Here is a 24459-nt window from a genome sequence, read left to right as displayed (position 1 = left end):
TTATTTATTTAAATGTTTCCTTCCTTACAAATCATCCATATTTTTGTACTAAGACATTTATATTCTTTTTTTGTATTAAGAGCTGCTCCCTCTGGCTATATTTTCTTTGTATTCTATTCTGAAGAAAAGGAACTTATGCAGCCATGTTTGTATGTAAATCTTGATATAAAAAAAAAAAAAAAAAAAAAAAAAAAAAAATTCTGTCTACATATTTATTGTTTCCTATTTTTTGGCTTTATGTCATAATATTATTAATTTACTTATTAATATTGATGTAGATAAGTGAAGTATTTTCCCTGTTTTTAATTCTTAGTGTACTTTTGTTAACCATAATTCACACTATAACATTCTGTAAAAAGTGTAGTTCACTTTTAAATGTGAATAAATGTCTATTTTTTATGTTCATTTGTATAATCGTAATACAAATTCTCAGAAAGTGTCAGTTCTGCATTTATTTTATAAGACTGAAAAATGAATCAAATTTCCCAACATCTGAATTCCACTGATTCATGTACTCTGCTAAAAGCTTTTTTTTTTTTTTTTTTTTTTTTTTTTTACAGTCTTTGGCTAAAAGCTGATCTCAGATCTGCCGGTAACTTCTTGTTCCGGCCATAAGGCGCGAAGCTATTCAGCTCAGGTAGCGTGCCATCACACTGAGGTGGTCATGTAAGTTTAAAAATAATATCTCCAGCAATAATGTTTTACACACGATGTTATCTAAAATCACGAATTAATATACGTTCGTTTAACTTTACCAAACAGCTAATCTTCAGTGGTTTTTTTTTTGCAGTTTCAGTTACACGTGGAATATTCTGTTCAAACTTGCGCGGGAGCTTTATACGGTTAAAAACAATGGCAGAGAAACCGATGTGGGAGCAAATCGGCAGCGGATTCGTGCAACACTATTATCAGCAGTTTGATTCAGACCGCGTGAAGCTCGCCGACCTATATGTAAGTGAATTATTGCGAGTAAATGACTGTCATTGAACCTCATTATCTCGCGCGATGAGTGTAAGTTTAGTAAACCAGAATTATTTTGTTTTAATCCATCTGTTTTGTGCTTTAGCTCTTACTATACTATTACGCCATTCTGTGCTTGTATGCCTGATTATGATATATATTTTTCTCCTTTAGACTGATGCTTCCTGTTTGACATGGGAGGGGGAGGGATTTCAAGGGAAGACCGCAATCATGACCAAACTAACTGTAAGTTACTTTATTTTACAGTCATATGCACAGTTGTCTTTCTAAGTTTAACAGAATGTGCCTATCTGCAGAGCCTTCCCTTCCAGAGCATTCAGCACATCATCACAGCTCAGGACCATCACCCGACTCCAGACAGCTGTGTCATGAGTATGGTCATGGGCCAGCTCAAAGTAAGATGTGATCAGAGTTTGCATTTATTAAAACAGATGTTTCATCAGGCAACTGTTTGTTTGTCAAAATTTTGATTAATTCTTTGTTTTTTGTTCAAAGAAAATGGCACATTTTAATACCTTTCAAAACCAGTGATATTATATATGGGAGCTTGTTTAAAGTCGTCATATTTATTTATTTATTTTTTATTTACCATTGTAAGCGGTAACACATCTTGTGGTGAACAATTAATCCGTGGAAGTTAATACACTTGTTTGTTGTGGTAATCTTTAATCAAAATCTGAAAATTTGCTTCCGCTCTGGAATGCAGTTTGGCTTGGGTTGAATATCCTTAACCACTCCCCTCCTACTGTTAGTCTGCAATGAGTGAAGGATGGAGAGGAGGTGGGCTAAAGTAAAACCCCGCCCTCTATTCAATATTCCGTTTCCACTGAAGTAAAGTCGGTTGCAACTTCCGGTTCTCTGGGATTTTAATAAAAAAATAAAAAACGTTATTGTGGCTTTTAACCCATAAGAACCCGGACCAATTTCCCCTTATAGGAAAATTATGGGGCATATAAAACAGACTAATTGGACCACTTAAAACATGTTTCTGCCGTTGTTTTTTAAAAACAACCACTCCTTGTCAAAGATCTGTAATGTGACATATATGTCACATTGGGCGTTTATGGTGCATTTTTAATGTGACATATATGTCACATTGGGCTTTTATGATGCATTTGGAAAAAAATAATTTGGTCAGTTTTCTTGCTAAATAACATTTTTTTTCTGTTTATTTTCTTTTCCACAACATTTTCTAAATTATTACTTTTCTGTGAAGATAAATAAAAAAATTTTTTTTTCAGAAGTAATAGTTTTTGCATTTTATTTGCTTTGCCACATATTTCAAAACCACACAACTGTGACCATTACATTTTACAACAACTGTTTTGTAACTTCAAAAGTTAACCTTCTCAGTTATACGGTTTAATCATAAATACATTTTTAGATTATTTTTTCACAACTCGAAAATGTGCAAAATGAATAAAAATAAATAACTACCTCACACCGGAGGTCAACATGTTGAACATGCATGTAGTGCAATAACATTGCAAAATTCTACCTTTTCAGGTATACGGTTTAACCAGAAATACATTTTTTGATTATTTTTTCACAACGCGAAAATGTGCAAACTGAATAACAATAAATATGGTGTTTTGTACCATATGTTGCATAGCTGTTTTAGTTACAGGTATGCAACATATTTTCAAAATACATTTCATAAAAGGGTAAACCCTAAACCAACTTTCTTTAGTTAATGATCTGTAAGACTGGGGCTTTATTATTGCTGTTCATTGATTCAAGTCATTTTTTAGACATTTGGGTATAAAGTGTTTTAATTCTACAATATATGGTGTAAAAACATCTGAGTGCTGTCCTCTTCAGGTTGAACGGTGGCTACTGCAGTTGAATTTTCAATTTGTGGTGCCCTGTGAGGTAAGCAGGCACCAGCTAACCACACCCATGCCTACAGAGAGATGCGTCTCAGGTGCACGCCCCTCCGTCCGCTGGGCTCTGCCCACTTTTACAGCATTTTTCAAATATTGCCAGTGGGTGGAGTCAGGCTCTGATCAGGGGCTTAGTTACCCTTTAACAATGTTATTAATTTGACATTTTTTTGTTTAAAATATGCTTTGAATTGAGCAGCAGAATATATATAATACTAAAATAATTGAATCAGCTAAATTATTTGAGCAGTTCATTAGCATTTTTCTTAATGTGACACATACGTCACATCAAAATTCCACCTACTGTTTTACTGTTAAAAGCCCGATGTGACACATATGTCACAACAACATTTGCAAAACTTGTTTTATATCAATTTGTACAAGAAACGTTTTAAAATCAAGTCAAGTGTAATCTAGGATATGTTATTAAAACATTAGAATTGTTGCATGGGTTGAAACATACCTTTAGTAACAAAAATAAGCATCTTTAAAAAGTGCTGACACTGCAACATGTGCACACAAGACAGACCACCATTTTGGAAATGTTACCATGGCAACAAAAATGCACACATTGTCACATGACTGAACCTGGATGTTCCTTATATGTCCCTTAGGGACTTCCTGGGTTGAAAGTGAGGTATAATCGTTTAAAAAAAACTTTTCCAATGATCATTAGTGTTTGTGACACCCACGTCACATCGGGTTCTTAAGGGTTAATCTCAAAGTTCTGACTTTTTTTCTAGCAAGTGTTTGTTTATTTCTCACAATATGGACTATATAACTTGCAATTGTGAGTTTATATTTCATTCTGAAAATATCTCAAAAAGTCAGAATTGTGGATTATAAACTCAAAATTGTGAGAAAAAAATCTATTATATATATATATATATATATATAAAATATATATATTAGTTGTTAAAAAGTACCGACTTCGGAACCAAGTCGGTACTGAAATGTAAAAAATTTGATGCTTTGAGCGCTGTTTGGCGGAATCGTAAATACCTCCGATTGCCTATTGTACTCACACGCTCATCCGATATGATTGGCTACAAACGCTCCCGTTTTTTAAAACGCTTCCGTGTGCTCTCAAACGCTCCCGTGCGTTGATCATTGTAGCCAATCACAGACATATCTGATGAGCGTGTGAACACAATGCCCAATCTGAGGTGTTTACGGCCTAAGTGTCACAATTTTAAAATTTCAGTACCGACTTAGCCTATATATATATATATATTTTTTTTTTCAAACCGGAAAACTGCGATACACCACCCGCAGTACGTATCACGATACTCTCATGGCGTATCAAACGCCCGCCCAGCCCTAGCCCATTGTTGAAGTTGACCTCACTTTAATTTGTCACAAAACATATTTTTCTTCCTTGACATTTGATTAAATAGTTCTTAGGGTTGTAACGGTACACGTATTTGTTCCGCAAATTTTTCGTGTGTCTTGTGTACAAGACGAATACAGTGTTGTAGCCTATCCACCATTAACCACCAATAATCGCTAGAAGCTCCGCATTTTGTTACTTTCGATAAGAAACTAATTTTTCAAGTTATGTCCATTTTATCACGAAATTCAAACGATAAATTCCGTTTTGACGCTCTTTAATGTTGTGTGACAGATCACTTTGTAGGTGCCTCAGTTTACATGAACGTGGTCAGCTCTTCAATATTACATAATAAAAGTCCAGAATTATGAGATAAAAAGTTGCAATTACTTTTTTCCTTTTTTTTCAGTGGCAGAAACAAGCTACCATAATTATAAATAGTTATTTATTATTATAAATGTCTTACAGTGTAGGCTGTAAAAAAATCATGAATGTATATTGTTTTTGTGTATTTTTACAGGCTGATCAGGACCAAGTTATGGGGTTTCAGCAGGTCTTCTTGCTGAAGAATGTAGATAACAAATGGGTCTGCACCAACGACATGTTCCGATTAGCTCTTCATAACTTCGGAGCATAGTATTTAGTATTTACAGTCCATGCAACTTTTGTATCCGGAGAATGGTTACACATTTCACATTCTGAACTGGTTTCATCTTACTTTGCCAAAGATCTTGAAGGTCCATGATCATCTCCAGATAAGAAAAAGACATGTTAAAAACAACTGATTATAATAATCGTAATTTGTATGTTGTGGAATGCACTGTGTGAAATTAACTTCAATTTGATAATAAATTTCCCATTCATACAATCCATCTTTGACTACTTATGCTTCTATATTTTGGTAAGACACCTTGGATCCTGATTTATGATTATCTAAAGGACACATTTTACACCAAACAATCAAGGCCATGACAAAAGTATTAAAACTAGTAGAAAAACATTGGCTTGTAAGTTCATAAGAAAACATTTCTGCCATTGCAGAAACCCCCCCAGACAAAAACAGAAAAAAAAGAATGTTTTTGTCTGAAGATTAAAGATTGTTTATCCACCAATGCATAACTACCAGTTATAATCAAAGATTGCGTTGTGTAAAACAAATAGTTCTGATACTGGATGCTGATTGCTTGTTCAATACAGTATAGTGAAGTGAAGTGGTTTATTGTCATTTCTGTCAGAGGAAGAAACAAAATACAGTGTTGAAATATTGTACAAATAAGTCATTACAAGGTTAACATTTCCATATGTGACCAGAATACACAGGCAATAAAAAGATAAATCAATAAATACAAATAGAAACAAGACAAATACACATCAAAGTAACAGCACCCATAAAGGCCATTTGTATCTTTTGCATTGTATATTATATTGTGTTAAGAGGTCAGTTAGTGACATTTAGTTCAATTGTTTGTCAAATGTTTTTCAATATGAATTAGCTAGATGGGGTTTGCCAAACTGCTTTGGTCCACAGCCAAATACGCAACTTCTTCGCACACTCGCGTTTCTGCTCTCATACATGTTAAAAGAAGAGAATGAAGCACAAGCCTAGTGTGACTATGCCGTTTTATTTATGGACTATGTTTTTGTAGTGGAATGGTGACGCTTGAATTTGCTTAACATTTGAATGAAAATCTGTCCATAATTATATAATAGTTAGAATTTTTTTAATACAACATTAAATAATTTTCTAAAACATTGAACATGAAATTTATTTCACGTACAATATAGAATTGCAGAAATTTCCAAAATTAGCACTGATTTTAGAAGATCTTTTAAAGAAATTTTGATCGGCGATATAAAAAAACAATTTTAACTAATTTACGACGCATAGTAATCATTGTTTGAAATGTTATCAGGTCATTGAATTAAAAAAACACGATTGCTCAAATTTGCACACACATTATTTGTAAATATTTTTTTTACATTAGATTGGAACTTAATTTTAAATTTAAAAAATGCGAACGGAATGTATGATCAGCTCTTTCAAAAATGGATGCTCATGTGTTGTCTAAAGTAACTTTTTGTCATGAAATAAAAAACAGAAGTGAACTGTTAAAAAATTCATGCCCCGTCATTGCAAGTAGCTATAAGCCGTTTTTTATATGTCTTTGCTAGTATCTGTTACTTATTACCCATTGGGTGAAGACTAGTGGTGTGATATGACTTCAGCAACAAAACCCCTCCTCTCTTGTGCTGTTGCATAGCAACGAGCTGTCTGTTCAAGCTGCCATCTAGTGGCTATGCCTGTGAATTACAAGTAACTGCGCCCCCTCATGACCAGACCACTTCTAAGTAAGTGCCTTATCATGATGAATATTTGAAAGACTGAAAATAACCACAACCAGACTAGGTCCCAACTTAAAAGTTGTATATACTACTCCAAGTGGTTACCCATGAAAACCACCAGGAGTGATATATAAGAAAGTTTTTCCATTTGAAGCATACTAAAATTCGATTGGCCAGGCACACAGTATGATAATTATGCCCTGACGTCACTTCCCAGTTGTTCAATGCGCCATTTTCTCGACTCTAAACGGCAAGCACAATAAATGAGTCTTACTTGCAAAAAAATTATAAATACTTTTCATTGCTGGTTTCCATAGTTGAGAGCGCAGAATTATTATTTCAACATCCTACACCGCTTCCACGTCTTCTATCATCGGTTTTGGCAAGCACGCGGATTGGTGAAAGTAGCTAAATCCCCTCCCTGCGTCTGTGTGGCGGTGAAAAAAGGTAATGTCCTCACAATTAGATAGCAGCGGGAACATTAGCTTTTGCGTTTAGTTGTTGCGGGTTCGGTATGATCAGGAAGTAGAACGACGAAGCCCATTAGCCGAGAGCTGTGAAGAGGTTACTTTATGACATCACTGCGTTATTTAGAATCGCGCGTTCTAGAAGGGAATCAGTTGTTCTGCGATGTGGAATCATTCCTGTCGAATTCTTATTGATGCGGGGCGCTGGGTAAATTACATCTGGCTAGTTTAGAGTTACATTTGTCTCTAATGTTTCCGAGATTTAGTGTGCTTTGGCGGGCGCGGATATGTTTGGTCACCGGTCGTAGTTGATGCTTGCAATAAATAAATAATTACAGCTTGAATTTGATATTCGCTTTGGCACATAGGCTATATGACAATGTAACGTATGCTGTCATAAAGTGTGGTATTTGAGTGATGCATGGCTGAGATGTGATATTTTGTCTTGCATTCGTACACAATATCTGCCATATCACTAAATATAGTTGGGTAATAGCGTGTTGATTTCTAACATTCCTGAATACGAAGTTTGAGATAACGTTATAGAGGTGTTGTATAATTTGCTGTGGAACTGAATTCATCAGATTGTATCATCACTGCTTGTTCAACAGGCTGAGATGTGAAGCACTTTATGACCTATTAAGAACATCATACGACTTTAAAAAATGTACCCAAAAGAAAATGATGGAGAGGCAATGCCCTTTTGCACTTCTTTTCATTACAATTAAGCACGATTCTCCCCAAATTCGTAAGTGAGTAATGATGATGATTATATATAATGGATTCATTTCTGGAATGTTAAAACCTTCCAGAAATGAATCCAGTCAAAAGTGACAATTTCCAAGATATTTCAAATTTGCACACAGGCAACACGCCTATTTGGTAAGATTGACTAATTCAATTATTAAGTTAAAATGCCTGAAATAGCCTACACTTCCAGGTGGGGAATATATAAAATCGCATTTTTTAAATACACTGGGAGGATAACAGCAATTATAGAAGAAACCTTCAAAAGTAAATCCACATTGGCATGACAGTAATGAAAATGGGAGGGAGACTATGTGTAATTGTCATGAGATAAAAATCACTACAAATCATAATGTTCTTTTGGGGGCTGAAATATGACATGTTGTTGTGAAATTCTAATTTTTATTAAATTGTCCTGAATTATGCAAGTGGAAGTATTTATCACCAATGTTACATCTATTTTTAGGTATATGAACTATATGCTGTTTTCATGATACCACTACTAGTTAAGTTATACTTAAAAGTGGGATTTCATAATTTGGGATTCTTTCTAAAGGATTATGCAAGTATTTAATAATTTTGATTCACTCTTATTAAGGGTTTAACAGCAAAGTATTTTAGGCTGAGCAAAGTACTGAGCATTGTAGTCTTGCATAACTAGTCTATAGGTTTTCAAGACTGGTCAAGAAATCAAAATAAAATCGCAAAATTATGACATAATTCGAATGGAAACCAAAGTGATTTTCTTTCAGGTGTAAGACCATGTACCAGTTTCCAGTCAGAGGGTTGGAGAAGATCCGCAGAACAAGACGTAAAGTGAAAAACATTCTTGGAGAATTTGGACTCGAAGAATGTCTTAATTTGGGCCAGGTATGTTTATTTTGTAATCCACATAGGCTACATTTCACTAAAAAGGAAACACGACAGCTGAAATCTCATGTCCATGTGTATCAAAATAACCTTTTATTTAAAAAAATGTATTTTCATTTGAAATGTTATCTCTTGTTTTTGTTTATCAGGAACTCCAGGAATTTTACCCAGGAGACAATGTTTTTGATGCCACAGACTGGTGCAGTTTATCTGATGGCTATGACGGCCGGTGGAGGAAGAAGGTGAATTTAATAAATATGCTTGGTAGGGCTGTCACGATTCCTCAAATAAATTCGAGTACTCGATTAAAAAAAATCCTCGATTGGAATTTACTCGTGTCGAGTAACTGGTAAAATACCGAATGTGGTGCATTCCACGGACGACAATCCGTGAACCGCATTATTAGACCATTTTGTAAGGATGCACAATGTATAAAAAAAAACATTTAAAAACTATACTATAGCATAGTGGTATTGTGAATTTACAAAGGCTTCAGTAAATACTTTTTTTTTTTTTTTTTAAAGCCCTGTGGGTTTATGTATATGCGCTTTAATTTTTATTACTAACCCATGCGTGTATGTCACGTGCGTCTCAGAGCAGCACCGTTCACAGTAAATGCTGCTCCACATGAATGTTACAATTTACATGCGCAGATCGCATCTCAAACTCCATCTCTGCATATGCTGTGAGTTTGGGTAGCTTATTACGTTCATCTGGATATGCAATGTGCAGCATTTCATCAGATTTGTAAGGTAAATTATTTATATACCTATAGCAGAATACATCAATATGTTTCTAAATATGCAAACTGTTTATTGCGATTTCAAAATAAGTTTAAATCGATGCTTTTGAGTTTGCATATTTTGATGTCCACATAATCGTATTCAAGAAATGACTGTGTTTGTAGCATTTTTATTGTAAAGAAGTGGCCAAATATTAAAGATTAAGTAAACATTTGAATTTAATGTCATTTGGCCAATATAATTAAAAAAGGATTTTATCTGCTGTAAAGCGTAACAACACCAGGCCATTGGTGCCCTCGGCAGGCATTTGTTGTACTATATCATGTACATAATATAAACAATCATCTTATGTATCTCAACATATATTTTGTATATTATATTATATTTATTATGTATTTCATCATATGATTACTTGCTTTTGATACTTTGTTTGAACCCAATATTATTGCCTCGTTATTATATATTATATAACCAGTAAGACCTTCGTTCATCTTTGGAACACAAATTAAGATATTTTTAGTGATGCACCGATGTGAAAATTGTGGCCGATACCGATAACCTATATTAATTTTGATGTTATGGCTGATACCGATATTTACCGATGTCGATATCTCTGTATAGAAAACACATAGCGAGGATTAGGGCTGCACGATATTGGTAAAAAAAATTACATTTCGATTATTTTATTTTTCTGCGATATAAAAACAATTTCATCAGATGACTTGAATAGCTCTATTTGGAAAGAATGAATCATTCTAGAATTGCTGGGGTGGTTTTGTCATTGAGTAAATCCGCATAGAAACTAATATTAAAAGAATGTTAACTAATGTACTTAACTAGACTTTAATAAATGGAACCTTATTCTAAAGTGTTACCGATTTATGTCTCTTGAGTTCAGTGTTGGACAGATCAGTTGTTTTAACCATTCATTAAAGTGAATCGGTTCAAAGGAGTCATTAGTTCGCAAATCGGACGTGTCATTAATGGACCACGGCACACGTTATGTGATTATCCAGGCAGTTTAGGACATCGCACAAGATTTGTCTCGACACAGAAAACATTTCATCACTAGATAGATTTTTTGTTTTGTTTATTGAAATTGTGGTTTATGTCATCTGAATGTGTGGAAAGCTTTTCAGAGAAGATAAGGCAACGTTATTTTAGCACAATAAACAACCAGTGGTAGTTCAGAAAAAGAAAAACTTCGTCTTCCGACCTTTTACCATCGTGTATAGAGAGCCTAAGTCCCTCCCCTTCCGGTCGACCACCATGGGACCTTATTTTGGAAAAATATTATATGGTAGTCAATGGCGAGAGACAACAAATATTTTGATCTCGTTTGAATTGTGCCCTGAATTACACATATGATATTTGTCATTTTAAAAGATGCATTTTAAAGTCAAGAAAGTCGCAGTTTGATGTAAAACTGTTGAGGTATAAGACTGTGAAAATACGTAATTACAAAGACTACAAACCCCAAAGGCGCACATTTTCTGTCAATAAATGAAGCTAACTTTACTGAAGCTATAACGTCTGTCATTTTTTCTATAGTCTTACGTTATAATCGTAACGTTACGCCGTCATGCCTGAGTGTTTTGTACCAGACTGCACCCATACGAGCGACGGATCTTGCTTGTTTCGCTTCCCGGGAGATGTAGTTCATTGAGCGATTTTCACATAAAACTAAATGTTACTCTTCTGTTTTATGACAAACTGCGACCTTCTTGACTTTCAGAATTATCTTTTAAATTGATAAACATCATATGTGTAATTCAGGGCACAGTTCAGACGGAATAAAAAGATGAGTTGTCTCTCGCCATTGACTACCATACATATTTTTTCCGAAATAAGGTCCCATGAGCCGGAAGCGGAGGGGAGGGACTTAGGCTCTCTATTCTCAAAGATATTCAGTCAACTCAATTCATTAATATGCGCGAGGGAGGGAGAGAGAGCAAGACAGTTTGAAGACGGTGAGAGTGCGGCTTTCACTCTCTCTGCTTGTTCTCTCAGTTAAAAAAGCACAGCAGTCAGTCATCTACATCACTCACCGGTCAAATAAGGCTTTGGCGGGACAAAAATACGCCTTAGTAAGGCTGGCAGAAAACAGCGTGCAAGTTCCAGTCTTCTTGTGCTTGATGTTTAAACTGACAGGACTTGCAAATTGATAAACTCTCACACTATGATGGTTAAGCTTTGCACTTAATCCGAGAATCACAAGCGTTACGGGCCGGGGAGCTGCTGGCCCGTAGCCTACTGATCATGAATCACGGATCAACTACGATCCCTATACTTGACTTTGTACATCCTGCGATATGACTATCGTGGATGCGCACATCGCGATATCGATGCTAAAATGATACATCGTGCAGCCCTAGCGAGGATCCTCTTCAGACACTTTGAAGAACGACCAGACAGACGACATCGTTGCTCCCTCACCAAAGGCAAAGTTAAACTGACTTTGACTTTTTTTTTTTGCCGCCTCCAGCACCTGCTTCGGCACATTATGTGACGTGTAATGTATGCGCTCGTGCAAAAACAAACATCCCCGCCCCCACACTCACATCTACACGCACGTCAAATACACAGGAATGATTATCGGCCTGTTCACATCGGCCCTATTTTGACATCGGAACGATATCGATGCGTACATTTTTTTTTTTACCATATCGGCCGATATTATATCGGCGGCCGATATATCGTGCACCACTAGATATTTTTGATAAAATCCGTGATGTTTCTGAACCAGCCATAGACCGCAACATCATTGCAACTTTCAAGGCCCATAAAGGTAGTAAATACATCGTTAAAATAGTCCATGTGACTACAGTGGTTCAACCTTAATGTTATGAAGTGATGAGAATACTTTTTGTGCGCAAAATACTTTATATTACTACAAATAAATATCAGAATAATCGTCAAAACAATCGACCGATTACTCAGTTACCAAAATAATCATTTGTGACAGTCCTAGTGCTTAGCTTTTCTTGAGCAAAAACTATTTAAATACTGAGCATTTCTGAATATTGTGACAACTGGCTGAAATTCTTACCAATTGTTCTCCATCCTCAGTGGGAATATCGTACACAAGGTTTGTGCTGCACTTTGTGCGAGTTCTCTACAAGATCCTGGCATGCCTACAAAACCCATGTTCAGCGCTACCATGATGAAGAAGAGCGTCTGTGCAAGCTTTCTGCCTGTACTTCCTGCCCATTTATAGCCCACCCAAGATTGGTCTCCAGGCACCTTAAATTGTTCCACGTTGAGGATGCAAAGTTAGAAATCCCTGCTATCCCTGCTGTCCCGCAGCTGCCTCCAAGGGCTGTAAACGGCACCACATTTCAGTGCCGAAGATGCCATATTCAAGATACTCTTTTGTACAGTGTGAAAAAGCATGTTCTTCTTTATCACTACACTTCCACGTTGAATAAATATGCCGGGCAGAGATCGGAGCGGGAACTTCTGACTCTAGGAGACAGGTCTCAGAAATTCTACTGTAAAAAGTGTTACGTATCAGCTGAGACATCCGAACACTTGCTGTATCATCTTCTAACCTCAGAAAAGCACAAGGAGCTGGATGTGCATATCAGAGCTCTAATTTTTGAAACAGACAGTAAGAAACAGTACCCTGCTCTAGCACCGAAATCCCAAGGCCCTCCTGCTGTCTTGATGATGAAAGATCCGCCAGCGGTGACAATGGCTTCTGGTGGAATTAAAGGGCCAGAAAGTGGTGGTTCTGCAGTCATTGCTGCCCCAGGAACAAGCCAGGTGTTTCTCCCAACTCAAGCTTCTGCTCTGGTTCAGCTTGCAAGCGCTGAGGCGAAGGGTTTACTGAGACCTGGAGTACCACTGGCTTTTCAGAACACCCAAATCACCAGACCTGCTTTGCCTCCTGCTCCGAGCGGCGTTCCTCAAAATCAGATGTCCGTCAGAGTAGGCCTACCTAGTCAGGCACAACTGCAACCCGTTTCCCGCCAAATTGTCCTACCACCAGGCGTACGTCTTAATGTACCCGCTGTTAGGCCACCACCACCTCAGTCCCTCGTAGGTAATCAAAGATTGCCCCTAAATCAACCCACATCTGGAGGCACCATGCTAACCTCTCAATCCCTTCTGAGTCATTTGATACCCACTGGCAACAAAGTTGATGGTTTGCCTACCTACACTCTGGCGCCTTTGCAGGTCCTATCGGTCCAGGGAAATAATTCCCAAGGAGTCAGCAAACCACCGCTGCCTGCATCCCAGAACAACCCTCCTGCTCAGCAAAACAAACAAAACAGCTCTCTGCCGGCCCCCAAACAAACCAAGAAGTGGATCACGTGTCCTATTTGTAATGAACTCTTCCCATCTGATATCTACGAGTCCCATCCAGAGGTTCACAAAGAGGTAGCTAAATTGCCCAAGATTGGTCTAGCTGCTCGTGCTCCATTTTTGAGAAAGATGCCGGATAAGACGGTGAAATGCCTGACATGCAAGATCTTGATTTCGGAAAAGGGAGTTTTTGAACACCTGCTTCATGGCATGAACTGCTTATTTTGTTCTGGGCTCTTCTACTCCATCAAGCAGCTTGTTGACCATATCCAGGTGGAGCATAATGTGAACCGAAAGAGCAACTGTGACTTCATGAGGCGTGAATACAGACTGTATACTGATGATTCAGGGAATCTGCTTTTCCCTTACTTCGATATCCGAACCACGGCTCCTAAACTAATAATGGGTGAAAAAGAGCTCAATCTTGCATTGGTCACAAGCTCCCTCGATCTGATCTTTGTGAAGATGTTGCCCAACAATCCACAGGGTGTTGGAAAGCTGTCCGCACCCTGCAATATGCCCACACCCAATCCTAACAGCACAGAGTGTCCCTTCTGCTCGGAGAAACTTCTGAACAAGGAATGCTATCAAATGCACCTCAAAGAGAAGCATTTCATTGTCCCCACTCTACATGCTATACTTAAAACCCCATCGTACAGATGCCTCTACTGTGGTGGTGTCTACACTGGGAAGACCACTACCAAGGCCATCATTGTCCACTTGTCTAAATGCCGCAGTGCACCGAAGAGTCTCAAGGATGGTGATAAACTGACTTCAGGATTAGCTATTACTCCCAGAGCGAACCGAGCACTTGTGTCATACCCAGCTCATCCAAAACAGATCACTGGTCCAACCCCGACTTCAGTTCAAGCCTCTGTTCCTGCCACAAAGCCACTGGAAAGCGAAGCGGAGATGCAGAGCAAGTTGCGCCTGGAAGTAGCCTTCAGAGAAGCTATGGAGGCCAATAGAAGAGAGCGGGAGGAACGGTTGGCAAGGAAGAGAAAACTCGAGCGAGATAGGTTGGCTGGTCTGATGGTCCCCTCACCTGAAGTAGTAATCGATCCTTCTGTACAATTAGCATTGGATCCTGCTGGAATGGAGTTGCGCCCCTTTGAAGAACGACGTGAGTTTGTCAATAAGTACTTTAATACACAGCCTTACCCACTCAAGAAGGAGATTGTTGCCCTGAGTAACCGTTTACTGCTTAACAAAACTGACGTTGCTTGCCAGATTAGCACAAAGCGTACCAGATGTATGAAGAACATACAGAAAACCAAGGCTGTGGTACTTTTAGGCTTCAATATGGCAGAGGTGATGAAGCTGAAGCATAATCTCTACATCCCAGAGATTGAGCCCGAGAAGGTGATCACCGTGACAGACACAGAGATGGAGGTCGTTCAGGAGTAGCTTGGAGAAAATAGTAATAAAGACAAGGAGGACTTGCAATGCAAATTTTACTGGGAGCGTAAACTGTTACCTGTTCCTTGAAACAATGCAAATGTGTTCCATTCTCACCAAAACTAGTGTTAAACTGTTAACCAAGTAGAATTTGAGAGGTTGAAACAAGCGAAAATGTGTTTGATTTTGTCTACTGTTAAACAATGTGTGTGAATGCTTATGTTTTGTTTCATATTAATCATTTTAAAATATACATCCATTACTTTTCACTGAGACATCACTTCAAGCAAAGTTCATGTAAAAATAGATGTTTGTAACCCATTTATAGTTTTAGGGTTGAAAAAATCTGTGTGATTATACTTTTTATATTTTCCAAACCTCATAAACTATTTTTTTGTGACATTTTCTTTATATATTTGTTGGAATGCTTATGGTTACGTTTCCCTTTTCTTTTAGACCATGTTTATTTCTATTAATCAATTCCCTTTATTGTTAAACTTAGTTTCTATTTTTCTTGCCTTATACTTTTATAAATATGATATTCAAATTATTGTTTTGATTAGATGTTTTGCCAAAAAACTTTTCTCTTATTAAGTAATGCTGCTTACCTAAGTGACATCCTCACAACTAAAGTGTGGAGCTTTGCAGAGAAATTTAATTGCAGTTAATTTCAATTGTATAATGATTGTAAGCATCAGGATATCTTGTAGACTCTTGGTTTCCCACTTCATTTCCCCTGTTCAGTAAGTAAATGACAACATCTAAGCTTACAATATGAAAACTGTAAATAAATTAGAGCATATACATACAAGTTCACTTTTTTCAGTTGTATGTTCATGTGTAGTAATGGGCATTGTTAAAAACTCAAACCTATTTGTCATCAGAGAACAACATTTATTAGTTTATTATGTAAAATAAACTAATTATGTAGTTTATTTAAACTAGTATTTATTTACAGAACACAAATGGGGTAAATAAACACCTTTATTGTTGTGATCATAGATCTTGTTTTGAAGATCTAAAATGTCATTAATATTTGCTTGCTAACACATTGTTCATGCTGCCATTTGTGGGATAATCCTCGAAATTTAAAATGTATTCTGTCATAAGATAAATACTTACAGAATCCCCCTATACATTTTGGTTCAGTAAAATATAGGTAGTTGACATTTACATAACCATAGTCATTTTATATTTATTTTATTATTTATCTAGGTTAAAATGTATATGAATGTACATGGGAAAGTCTTTATCTTAAATCTTGATATGTATGTCTGGTGTTATCTTAAGATATACATATAGGCTACATATATCAAATGCATTTCCATTCATACACATACATTGATATTTAAAAAAACATCCATGGACACAATCATTTTCCACTTTTAATCACCTTTTTTATTTCTTTCTCATGTTGATTTTAAATGTTCCATTGGTGTGACAAATTCATTTTTTAAGTATTAATATTCAACTGACATACTCTCGATTAAAATAAGTTCACAAAGGCTGAATGCATAACTATGAAATATCAAAGTACTATTCAGCATAGTTTTGGCTGCAAGACATACTTTCCAAAAGTATTCCATGTTAACTACCCATTTATAGTACAAAAATGGGGGAAATAAATATTTCACTTTAATGCTGCATCTTTTCTGAATAATTGATTCATTGAAATCTTACGTGTTTGCTTGCCTACACATTATCCATGCTGCCATATTGTAGGATATTCAACAACATACATGCGAAAGGTATTTTGTCTTTAGACAACATTAGACAATATCCATTGCTGTGTATGTTTGGTTCATGATTAAGGCCAAATAATAATATAATAATCTTCAGTCTGATTCCTGAATGACACTTTGAATATATCTTAAAAATGTAAACACTACATCTGAATCTTTATAATACCCGTACTATCTTGGTTGAAAGATTTCGTTATAGACTCACTCCATAGAGCAGCAGCTTTCGGATACATTAGCAAAATAATTCCTGAAGGCAGAGAACATAAATATACAAGTTCCACTTAGCAAATCAGAAATTAGTTATCATTAAATATACTATAAATAAAATGTGGCAGGATACATGGGATCAGGAGGAAAAAGTAAGACATTTAATACAGCATTCAGAAAGAAGTGATGGGTAAAAAGAACAGTAGTCTAAGACGACAGAAGGAAACTATGCTTACAAAGTTAAATAGCTGATTTAAATTTAATAGGAAAACACCAGACTGGATTATGCATTCATTGTGGAGAAGTGGAAAATGTAAAACATACTCTTGACGTGTAGAAAGTACTCTGAAAAAAGGAAAGAACTAGAGTGGGCAACGGAAAATGGATTGAGTTTAAAAAACCTATTGGGTTTGCCTGGCACGCAATCTATAATGAAGGATGTTATGATCTTTCTGAAAGAAACTCAGCTTGCAAATAGGATTTAGGTTTTAATATTTTATTTTTAATTTGTTTGTTTGTTTAGTAACATAAAATGACATCCCAATGAGTTCACACCCCAGTCCAGAAGATGGCGGTAATGCACCTTGTTTGCAAACTGCCAATAAAAACCACAGAAGAAGAAAAAGGAGCTTTCTCCAATCCAGCAGAGGGCGATATTGATATCTGTTTATACGCATTATCACTACTAGCCGCGGCAGCCGCCGTCGTCGTTGCAGTGCTAAATACCGTAATAATCCGTGTTCTACATCTAATAAACTCGGAGCACTCACTTAATCTACACAACAAGGTTATTTAAACTGTAAGGTAAGGATTGCATTTCCCTTTAAAGTTTTTTTCTGTTTTATTTCTCTAATATTTAACTTAAGAAATCAAAATAATCTTTCTAGAATCTTCAGAGCTAACGTTAAATCAACGTGTGAAATGTAAACAAATCAGTTTTGCTTTTCGGTTTGCTACTTTTGAACGGTTTATTGACCTGGTGTGGTTTGTAAGCATATGACAACAATCTCATGTGCCTTTCTAGAAGTGTGTTGAAATTCCATCAAAATGTCGTACATGCTCCCTCATCTTCACAATGGCTGGCAAGTGGACCAGGCTATTTTATCCGAGGAGGACCGTGTTATTGTTATACGATTTGGCCACGACTGGGACCCTACGTGTATGAAAATGGATGAAGTGTTGTACAGCATCGCCGAAAAGGTATTTACAGTTTCCTATTAAGAACAGGTAGTATTTTCTGAATATGTAGTACTTGTTGATGATGTATTTGTGAACAATTATTTATGTACCATTATTCTATCAGTGTGTCGTGTGCCTAATATCAAGTGTTTCCTCAGGTGAAGAATTTTGCAGTAATTTATCTTGTGGACATCACAGAAGTGCCAGATTTTAACAAGATGTACGAGTTATATGATCCTTGCACAGTCATGTTCTTTTTCAGGTAAGTCTTCAGATTCTATAAGGATTGCAGTGAGTCAGGCAGCAATTTAAAGGTCCAATTTGACTGGACAATCTCCAGTCAAAAATGAAAATTCTTTAATTTTCTCCCTTTTATGGTTTTCTTCTGTAAAAAAAACAGAGATTTTTAGAAAAAGAAAACAAATGATATAGGGCTGTCACTTTTTATTCAATATTCGAATATGCATTCGAACATGACGTGAAATATCCGTAATCGAACTCTAAATAAACTATCCGGTTTTTAAAGTGCCATGAGTAGCGCATTTTTTACAGTCTATGATTAGACCATTTGTTTTTTATTTTTTTGTTTGCCATCTCATCCAGTAGCGGGCGCTCTAAACATATTGTAGTGTAGGCCCATGACCGAATCAAGCGAATAATAGCCAATAGCCACCCTGTTTTGAAAATGGAAGATTACGCACAGAACGGCCAGCCTGAGCGGACAATTACGACCCCAACTCATCTAAAAAGTAGTGTCTGGAAATATTTTGGGTTCTACACCGTGGATGGTAAAGTAACTGTTAAAGATAAGGTAGTTTGCCGAATTTGCAAAAAACGGTTTACTTGCGCATCCTTCGAGATCCAATCTTGGCGCTCACCTGTCGAGTTACCATCCAAATGAGGCAGCGGAGTCAGAGACACAGCAGACGGCCAGAGTATCGCCAGGCGTCCAACATCGTATGACTGCATACTTTCCTGCACAACCGGTCGGCACCTTGCCAGATGCACGAGTAAAGGCCATCACTGATAAGATGGCAAGGTTTATTTGCAGGGATATGAGACCTATAAGTGTAATTTCGGGAGACGGGTTTCAGGACCTCATAATGGAACTGGAGCCACGATACACAATTCCATGTCGCACCACTATGTCAGCCCGCATAGTAAAGTTGTATGACACCACACGAGAAAACATTAAGACCTTTTTGCAGGACAAGAAACTTGCTCTAACTACAGACGGGTGGACATCACTGGCCACACATGCTTACGTGACAATCACAGCTCACTTCATTTCAGACACATGGGACCTAGAGAATTTCGTTCTTTGTACGAAAGAGCTAAGGGGAAGTCACACAGCTGCCCATGTCGCAGAGAGCATCAGCAACACCCTGGACGACTGGGATATATCCCGTGAAGCAGTAATAGCGGTCAACACAGACAATGCGCAGAATTATGTGAAAGCCATACCCATACGTGATTTAGGCCTCATACATGTACCTTGCTTGGTACACACGTTAAACCTAGCCGTGCGCAAGGGACTAGAGGTGAGGGCTATTGATGCTGCCCTTTCTCGCCTTAAACAGACAGCAGCTCATTTTTGGAAAGTCTCCTGCCTGTTGGAGCAAAGCAGGAGCTTCTCGGACTAAAAAAAGTGAATGAAAAAAGAATTTTTTGAAATCTGGAAAATGATAAATGAAGATGGGGGTGGGGCTTGATATTTGATATCCGTTCGAATTAGATTTTTCTCAAAAGTGACAGCCCTAACGTGAGAGTTTTTATTTTTGGGTGGCATATCCCTTTAACCATATGGGAGTTCATCATTATGCAGGGTATATTACTAAGCATTTAAGCTTTAGTTGTTTGTTTGTTTGTTTGTTTATTTATTTTTCCTTAACTGTTTCTAGTTCTAGATAGGTTATGCACTATTGATAGCATATTTACCATAGAAAATCTCTTTGTCTCTTCCTTTAAAAAACATAGAAGGACTTAATGAATTTGGGTTTAAAACAAATGTGAAGGAATGGCCTTGTCATGTGTCCTTGCTCCTGTAATGCAAATGTTACAGGGTTTATTGGCTTTACGTTCTAATGATGTGTTGTAATTGGATAGACGTGTATGTATATCGCATATAACTTTGCACAGACATGGTTGGTAATGATTCTATCACATTAGCCTTGTGACAACTGTTCCGAAATGGGGTGTGTGTGTGGTTTTTAATGTTGCCCTGTGCCTGTGAACTTTCTTTGTAAGTGCCTTACTGTAACCTATATTTTTGAGTCAAACATAGCCTTGGCTAAATCAAAATATTCAATGAAAATGAAGTGTTCTACTTAAAGTATTCACAGTTATATCTGGCCACTCAGAGGTGTTTAAGTTAAGTCGGAATCCACGCACCGCATGTTAAATAAGAGATTTATTGTGCAGTGCACAGCTTAATTTATTATTACGGAACTTTGAGAAATCATGAGGAGGAACAAGGTTTTAGTGATTATAAAGGGAGTGCTCTATTCCCCCTTTCTTTTCTATATATAATCTATTCAGTATTTGAATAAGTTATGGTTTTTCATGGTTTTTAGAGGACCAACCGCAACATACATGCTGCAAAGTTTTTGTAGTGACATCCACATACAGGTTAAATGTGGAATTCACTCTCAATTGCAATGACTGACATAGTAAAAGCTAGGGGTGTACGTTAGTGGATTTTTGCCGATATCGAATAATTCATTTTGGCCTCATTACCGATATATTTTCCTTATGTTTGGAAACACCAAGTCTCTCTTGTGCAAGGATTATAAACAAATTATTTTTCATTTCATTTACTTTTGAGCGAAAACTAAAACATTAAAGTTCTTTTTATAATGAGACTAAATTGAAAGCTTTGAAACTAGCAATAATAAAATCAATCACTGCTGTTTTTTCCCCCAGACAGATGCAGTTGTAAGCTTAACATTTTATATGTGGATGTTCAACAGCAAAAGAGCTGTACAAATAAAATTAAAAAAGTTATTTTCCTAATCCGTTTGAATAAATATATTACACATTAATAAATAAAACTGTATATATAAAATTATTTAATTTAAAAGTGTCATGTTTGGTTTTATTCATCATGTAAAAACTAGGGCTGTCAAACAATTAATCACGATTAATCGCATCCAAAATAAAAGTTTGTGTTTACATAATATATGTATGTGTACTGTCTGTGTATAATTATTTTTAATACATAAATATCCACACATGCATGTGTATTTAAGAAATATTTGCATGTATAGACTGTATATAGACTGGATGTAGCCTATATATAATAAATGTATATTTTATATAAACATTTTATATATAAATAACATATTTTTCTGAAATATATATGTGTGTGCATTTATATACAAAATAATTATACACAGTACACACACATATATTATGTAAACACAAACTTTTATTTTGGATGCGATTAATCGCGATTAATCTTTTGACAGCCCTAGTAAAAACTAAATCTGTCTGACCTTTAAATCAAATCTGATCCGTGATTTTCTTATGTATTGTTACTTTTCTTCCAGGAAGAGCACATCAATTAGACATTCTGACTAGCACGTAACTTAGTCCAAGTTCACTTGTGCATTCTCGTCATTTTGTGCAGATATAATTTGTAATATGTTTATTTTGTATCTGATTAATCTCATATAGGATGCATTTCGTTGAGTTAAATAACCCGCTAACAAAGTGCTCCAGGTTACCAGTGTTCATTCAGCGCTTCAGCGCGCAGCTCAAACAGTAATGCACGACTAATAATAACTATGATTGGAAATGTCATGTTACATAACATTATAATGAGAACACTATTTTAATAAATTGTTGTGAATTAATTGGGTTTAGCGCGTTGTTCCAGGAAGAGCGTGTCCACAACAGGAGTTACACTTTCTGACTAGCACGCATCTGATGCAACCTTGGTGACACGCTGCTGTATTAGTCGTTATATTTGATTATTTGTAATTTAATTAAATGATCTATCACATCGACTCCTCCATTATGCAAATTTGTTACAAACCTATATAGGTTTGTGCAGGAAGAAAGCCATTTCAGAATCGGTTCTTTCTTTTGGGAGGCAATAACTCCATTTATCGTGCAATTTGATCTCTAAAATTTTGCTGACACATTCATAAACAGCTAAACCACACTACATGAAAGATAATGTCTGAAAAAAGCATAATGGGGCACTTTAACTGTTGTCACAAGACTAATGTTATAGAATCACTTTCTGACCTTGTCAAAGTTATATGAAATATTTATATACAGTATCTACTCAATAATAGTTTTACAGTGCATATTTATCCTAATGTATATTTCTGCTTTTGTTTGTCTATCTCAGGAACAAGCACATCATGATTGATCTTGGCACTGGTAACAACAACAAGATAAACTGGACCATGGAAGATAAGCAGGAGATGATAGACATTGTTGAGACTGTCTACAGGGGGGCGAGGAAAGGACGGGGTCTTGTGGTTTCCCCAAAAGACTACTCAACCAAATACAGATACTGATGTCTGTGCACTTTTTTATGCATTGCTTTTTTTTTTTCATCAACATTGGACAAGATCTGAGCGTTCAGCAGTATGGTCATTTGGACTGTTTAATGGCCTTGTTTAGGATTTTCAACTTCATATTTAAATGTGTTTCTCTGTTGCTGTTACGATCACCAGTCTTTTATAATTTTGTCCATCTGAAAATGCCACTGTATATTGAATAAATATTGAATGGCGTGTTTCTAATCTTTGTATTTCTAAGCTCTTATTTATCATCACAGTGCTAATTATTAGGTTTATTCATAAAACCATGTCAGAATTAAAGTCCTATTTTTTTTATGCCCTTCCCACGCTAACTTCCCTCCATCTCATTCACTTGAATGCACGTCATTGCTTACGTTGCACGAGTGCCCACTGGCGTAACCCTTGCAATGTGTTTAAATGAAACTCTAAGCCCTTGATCAATTGGAATCAGATGTGGAGTGGATTTATTATTTCTAATTTATTGTTTTTTTTCCTTATAAATTTGTTGAATAATAGAAATTAATAATGTGATATGCTAATAATCTAGGCTTGAGGTCATGAACACATGAACTAACTTTTCTGCATTTGTCATTGAGATAATTTGCATATGTCGTAATTTAGATATAGTTTTTAAGATGGAAAAACTACAACACATCCAGTTCCTAAAAATTCAGCAGTGGCTGAGACAAAAGGATCCATCCAAGTCCATTCATAATTAGGTTTGGAAAGTTGAAAACTGTAAAATTTAAAACTGATTTAAACTACAACACATCAATTCATATTATGAGAAATAAGTATTCTCAGTGACAGCTATTTGTAGTGCAAAACCTTACACAAATTCAGCTGTTCATAACTTAATGTACAAATAAATGCATGCATCACAGTTAATCTCTTTCCATCTTGTTTGGACTATGTGTGTTGGCCAGAACATTGCGAAAGGTACGTCAATCAGTAAGTTATGACAATATACACTCACCGACCAATTTATTAGGTATACCTGTCCAACTGCTCGTTAACACTTAATTTCTAAGCAGCCAATCACATGGCGGCAACTCAGTGCATTTAGGCATGTAGACATGGTCAAGACAATCTCCTGCAGTTCAAACCGAGCATCAGTATGGGGAAGAAAGTTGATTTGAGTGACTTTGAACGTGGCATGATTGTTGGTGCCAGAAGGGCTGGTCTGAGTATTTCAGAAACTGCTAATCTACTGGGATTTTCACGCACAACCATCTCTAGGGTTTACAGAGAATGGTCCGAAAAAAAAAACATCCAGTGAGCGGCAGTTCTGTGGGCGGAAATGCCTTGTTGATGCCAGAGGTCAGAGGAGAATGGCCATACTGGTTCGAGCTGATAGAAGGGCAACAGTGACTGAAATAACCACTCATTACAACCGAGGTATGCAGCAAAGCATTTGTGAAGCCACAACACGCACAACCTTGAGGCGGATGGGCTACAACAGCAGAAGACTCCACCGGGTACCACTCATCTCCACTACAAATAGGAAAAAGAGGCTACAATTTGCAAGAGCTCACCAAAATTGAACAGTTGAAGACTGGAAAAATGTTGCCTGGTCTGATGAGTCTCGATTTCTGTTGAGACATTCAGATGTTAGAGTCAGAATTTGGCGTAAACAGAATGAGAACATGGAACCATCATGCCTTGTTACCACTGTGCAGGCTGGTGGTGGTGGTGTAATGGTGTGGGGGATGTTTTCCTGGCACAC

At 36.6% G+C, this 24459-nt stretch overlaps 3 protein-coding genes across 3 annotated transcripts; all 3 read left to right on the top strand.

The window, feature by feature from the left end:
• Positions 1 to 570: 570 nt before the first annotated feature.
• On the top strand, positions 571 to 5066 carry nutf2l (nuclear transport factor 2, like). Its single transcript, XM_056250684.1, has 5 exons — positions 571 to 666; positions 791 to 951; positions 1135 to 1206; positions 1278 to 1376; positions 4715 to 5066. Exons 2-5 carry the CDS (start codon positions 853 to 855, stop codon positions 4829 to 4831), a joined length of 387 nt encoding a protein of 128 aa, XP_056106659.1. The 5' UTR covers positions 571 to 666; positions 791 to 852; the 3' UTR covers positions 4832 to 5066.
• A 1683-nt stretch (positions 5067 to 6749) lies between these two features.
• adnp2b (ADNP homeobox 2b) lies at positions 6750 to 15881 on the top strand. The gene is made up of 4 exons (XM_056250717.1): positions 6750 to 6984; positions 8504 to 8621; positions 8771 to 8863; positions 12434 to 15881. The coding sequence occupies exons 2-4, from the start codon at positions 8514 to 8516 to the stop codon at positions 15077 to 15079; spliced, it is 2847 nt and encodes a 948-aa protein (XP_056106692.1). The 5' UTR covers positions 6750 to 6984; positions 8504 to 8513; the 3' UTR covers positions 15080 to 15881.
• Positions 15882 to 17708: 1827 nt separating this feature from the next.
• On the top strand, positions 17709 to 22955 carry txnl4a (thioredoxin-like 4A). The gene is made up of 4 exons (XM_056250716.1): positions 17709 to 17823; positions 18044 to 18219; positions 18357 to 18460; positions 22556 to 22955. The coding sequence occupies exons 2-4, from the start codon at positions 18067 to 18069 to the stop codon at positions 22725 to 22727; spliced, it is 429 nt and encodes a 142-aa protein (XP_056106691.1). The 5' UTR covers positions 17709 to 17823; positions 18044 to 18066; the 3' UTR covers positions 22728 to 22955.
• The last annotated feature ends 1504 nt before the right edge of the window (positions 22956 to 24459 follow it).

The sequence above is a fragment of the Rhinichthys klamathensis genome, unplaced genomic scaffold (genome assembly GCF_029890125.1).
Source record: "Rhinichthys klamathensis goyatoka isolate OS25496 unplaced genomic scaffold, OSU_Roscu_1.1 h1tg000073l_1, whole genome shotgun sequence".
Taxonomy (NCBI): Eukaryota; Metazoa; Chordata; class Actinopteri; order Cypriniformes; family Leuciscidae; genus Rhinichthys; species Rhinichthys klamathensis.
The sequence above is the reverse complement of the archived record's forward strand: the minus strand, read 5'-3'. Positions and strand labels throughout refer to the sequence as shown.

What these genes read in the sequence shown, in the direction of transcription:
- nutf2l (XM_056250684.1), top strand. Translation starts at nt 853, where the DNA reads ATGGCAGAGAAACCGATGTGGGAGCAAATCGGCAGCGGATTCGTGCAA. An exon ending in CAATCATGACCAAACTAACT is followed by an intron (nt 1,207 to 1,277) that starts GTAAGTTACTTT and finishes GCCTATCTGCAG; the next exon opens with AGCCTTCCCTTCCAGAGCAT. An exon ending in TGGTCATGGGCCAGCTCAAA is followed by an intron (nt 1,377 to 4,714) that starts GTAAGATGTGAT and finishes GTATTTTTACAG; the next exon opens with GCTGATCAGGACCAAGTTAT.
- adnp2b (XM_056250717.1), top strand. Translation starts at nt 8,514, where the DNA reads ATGTACCAGTTTCCAGTCAGAGGGTTGGAGAAGATCCGCAGAACAAGA. An exon ending in AATGTCTTAATTTGGGCCAG is followed by an intron (nt 8,622 to 8,770) that starts GTATGTTTATTT and finishes TTTGTTTATCAG; the next exon opens with GAACTCCAGGAATTTTACCC. An exon ending in ACGGCCGGTGGAGGAAGAAG is followed by an intron (nt 8,864 to 12,433) that starts GTGAATTTAATA and finishes CTCCATCCTCAG; the next exon opens with TGGGAATATCGTACACAAGG.
- txnl4a (XM_056250716.1), top strand. Translation starts at nt 18,067, where the DNA reads ATGTCGTACATGCTCCCTCATCTTCACAATGGCTGGCAAGTGGACCAG. An exon ending in TGTACAGCATCGCCGAAAAG is followed by an intron (nt 18,220 to 18,356) that starts GTATTTACAGTT and finishes GTGTTTCCTCAG; the next exon opens with GTGAAGAATTTTGCAGTAAT. An exon ending in ACAGTCATGTTCTTTTTCAG is followed by an intron (nt 18,461 to 22,555) that starts GTAAGTCTTCAG and finishes TGTCTATCTCAG; the next exon opens with GAACAAGCACATCATGATTG.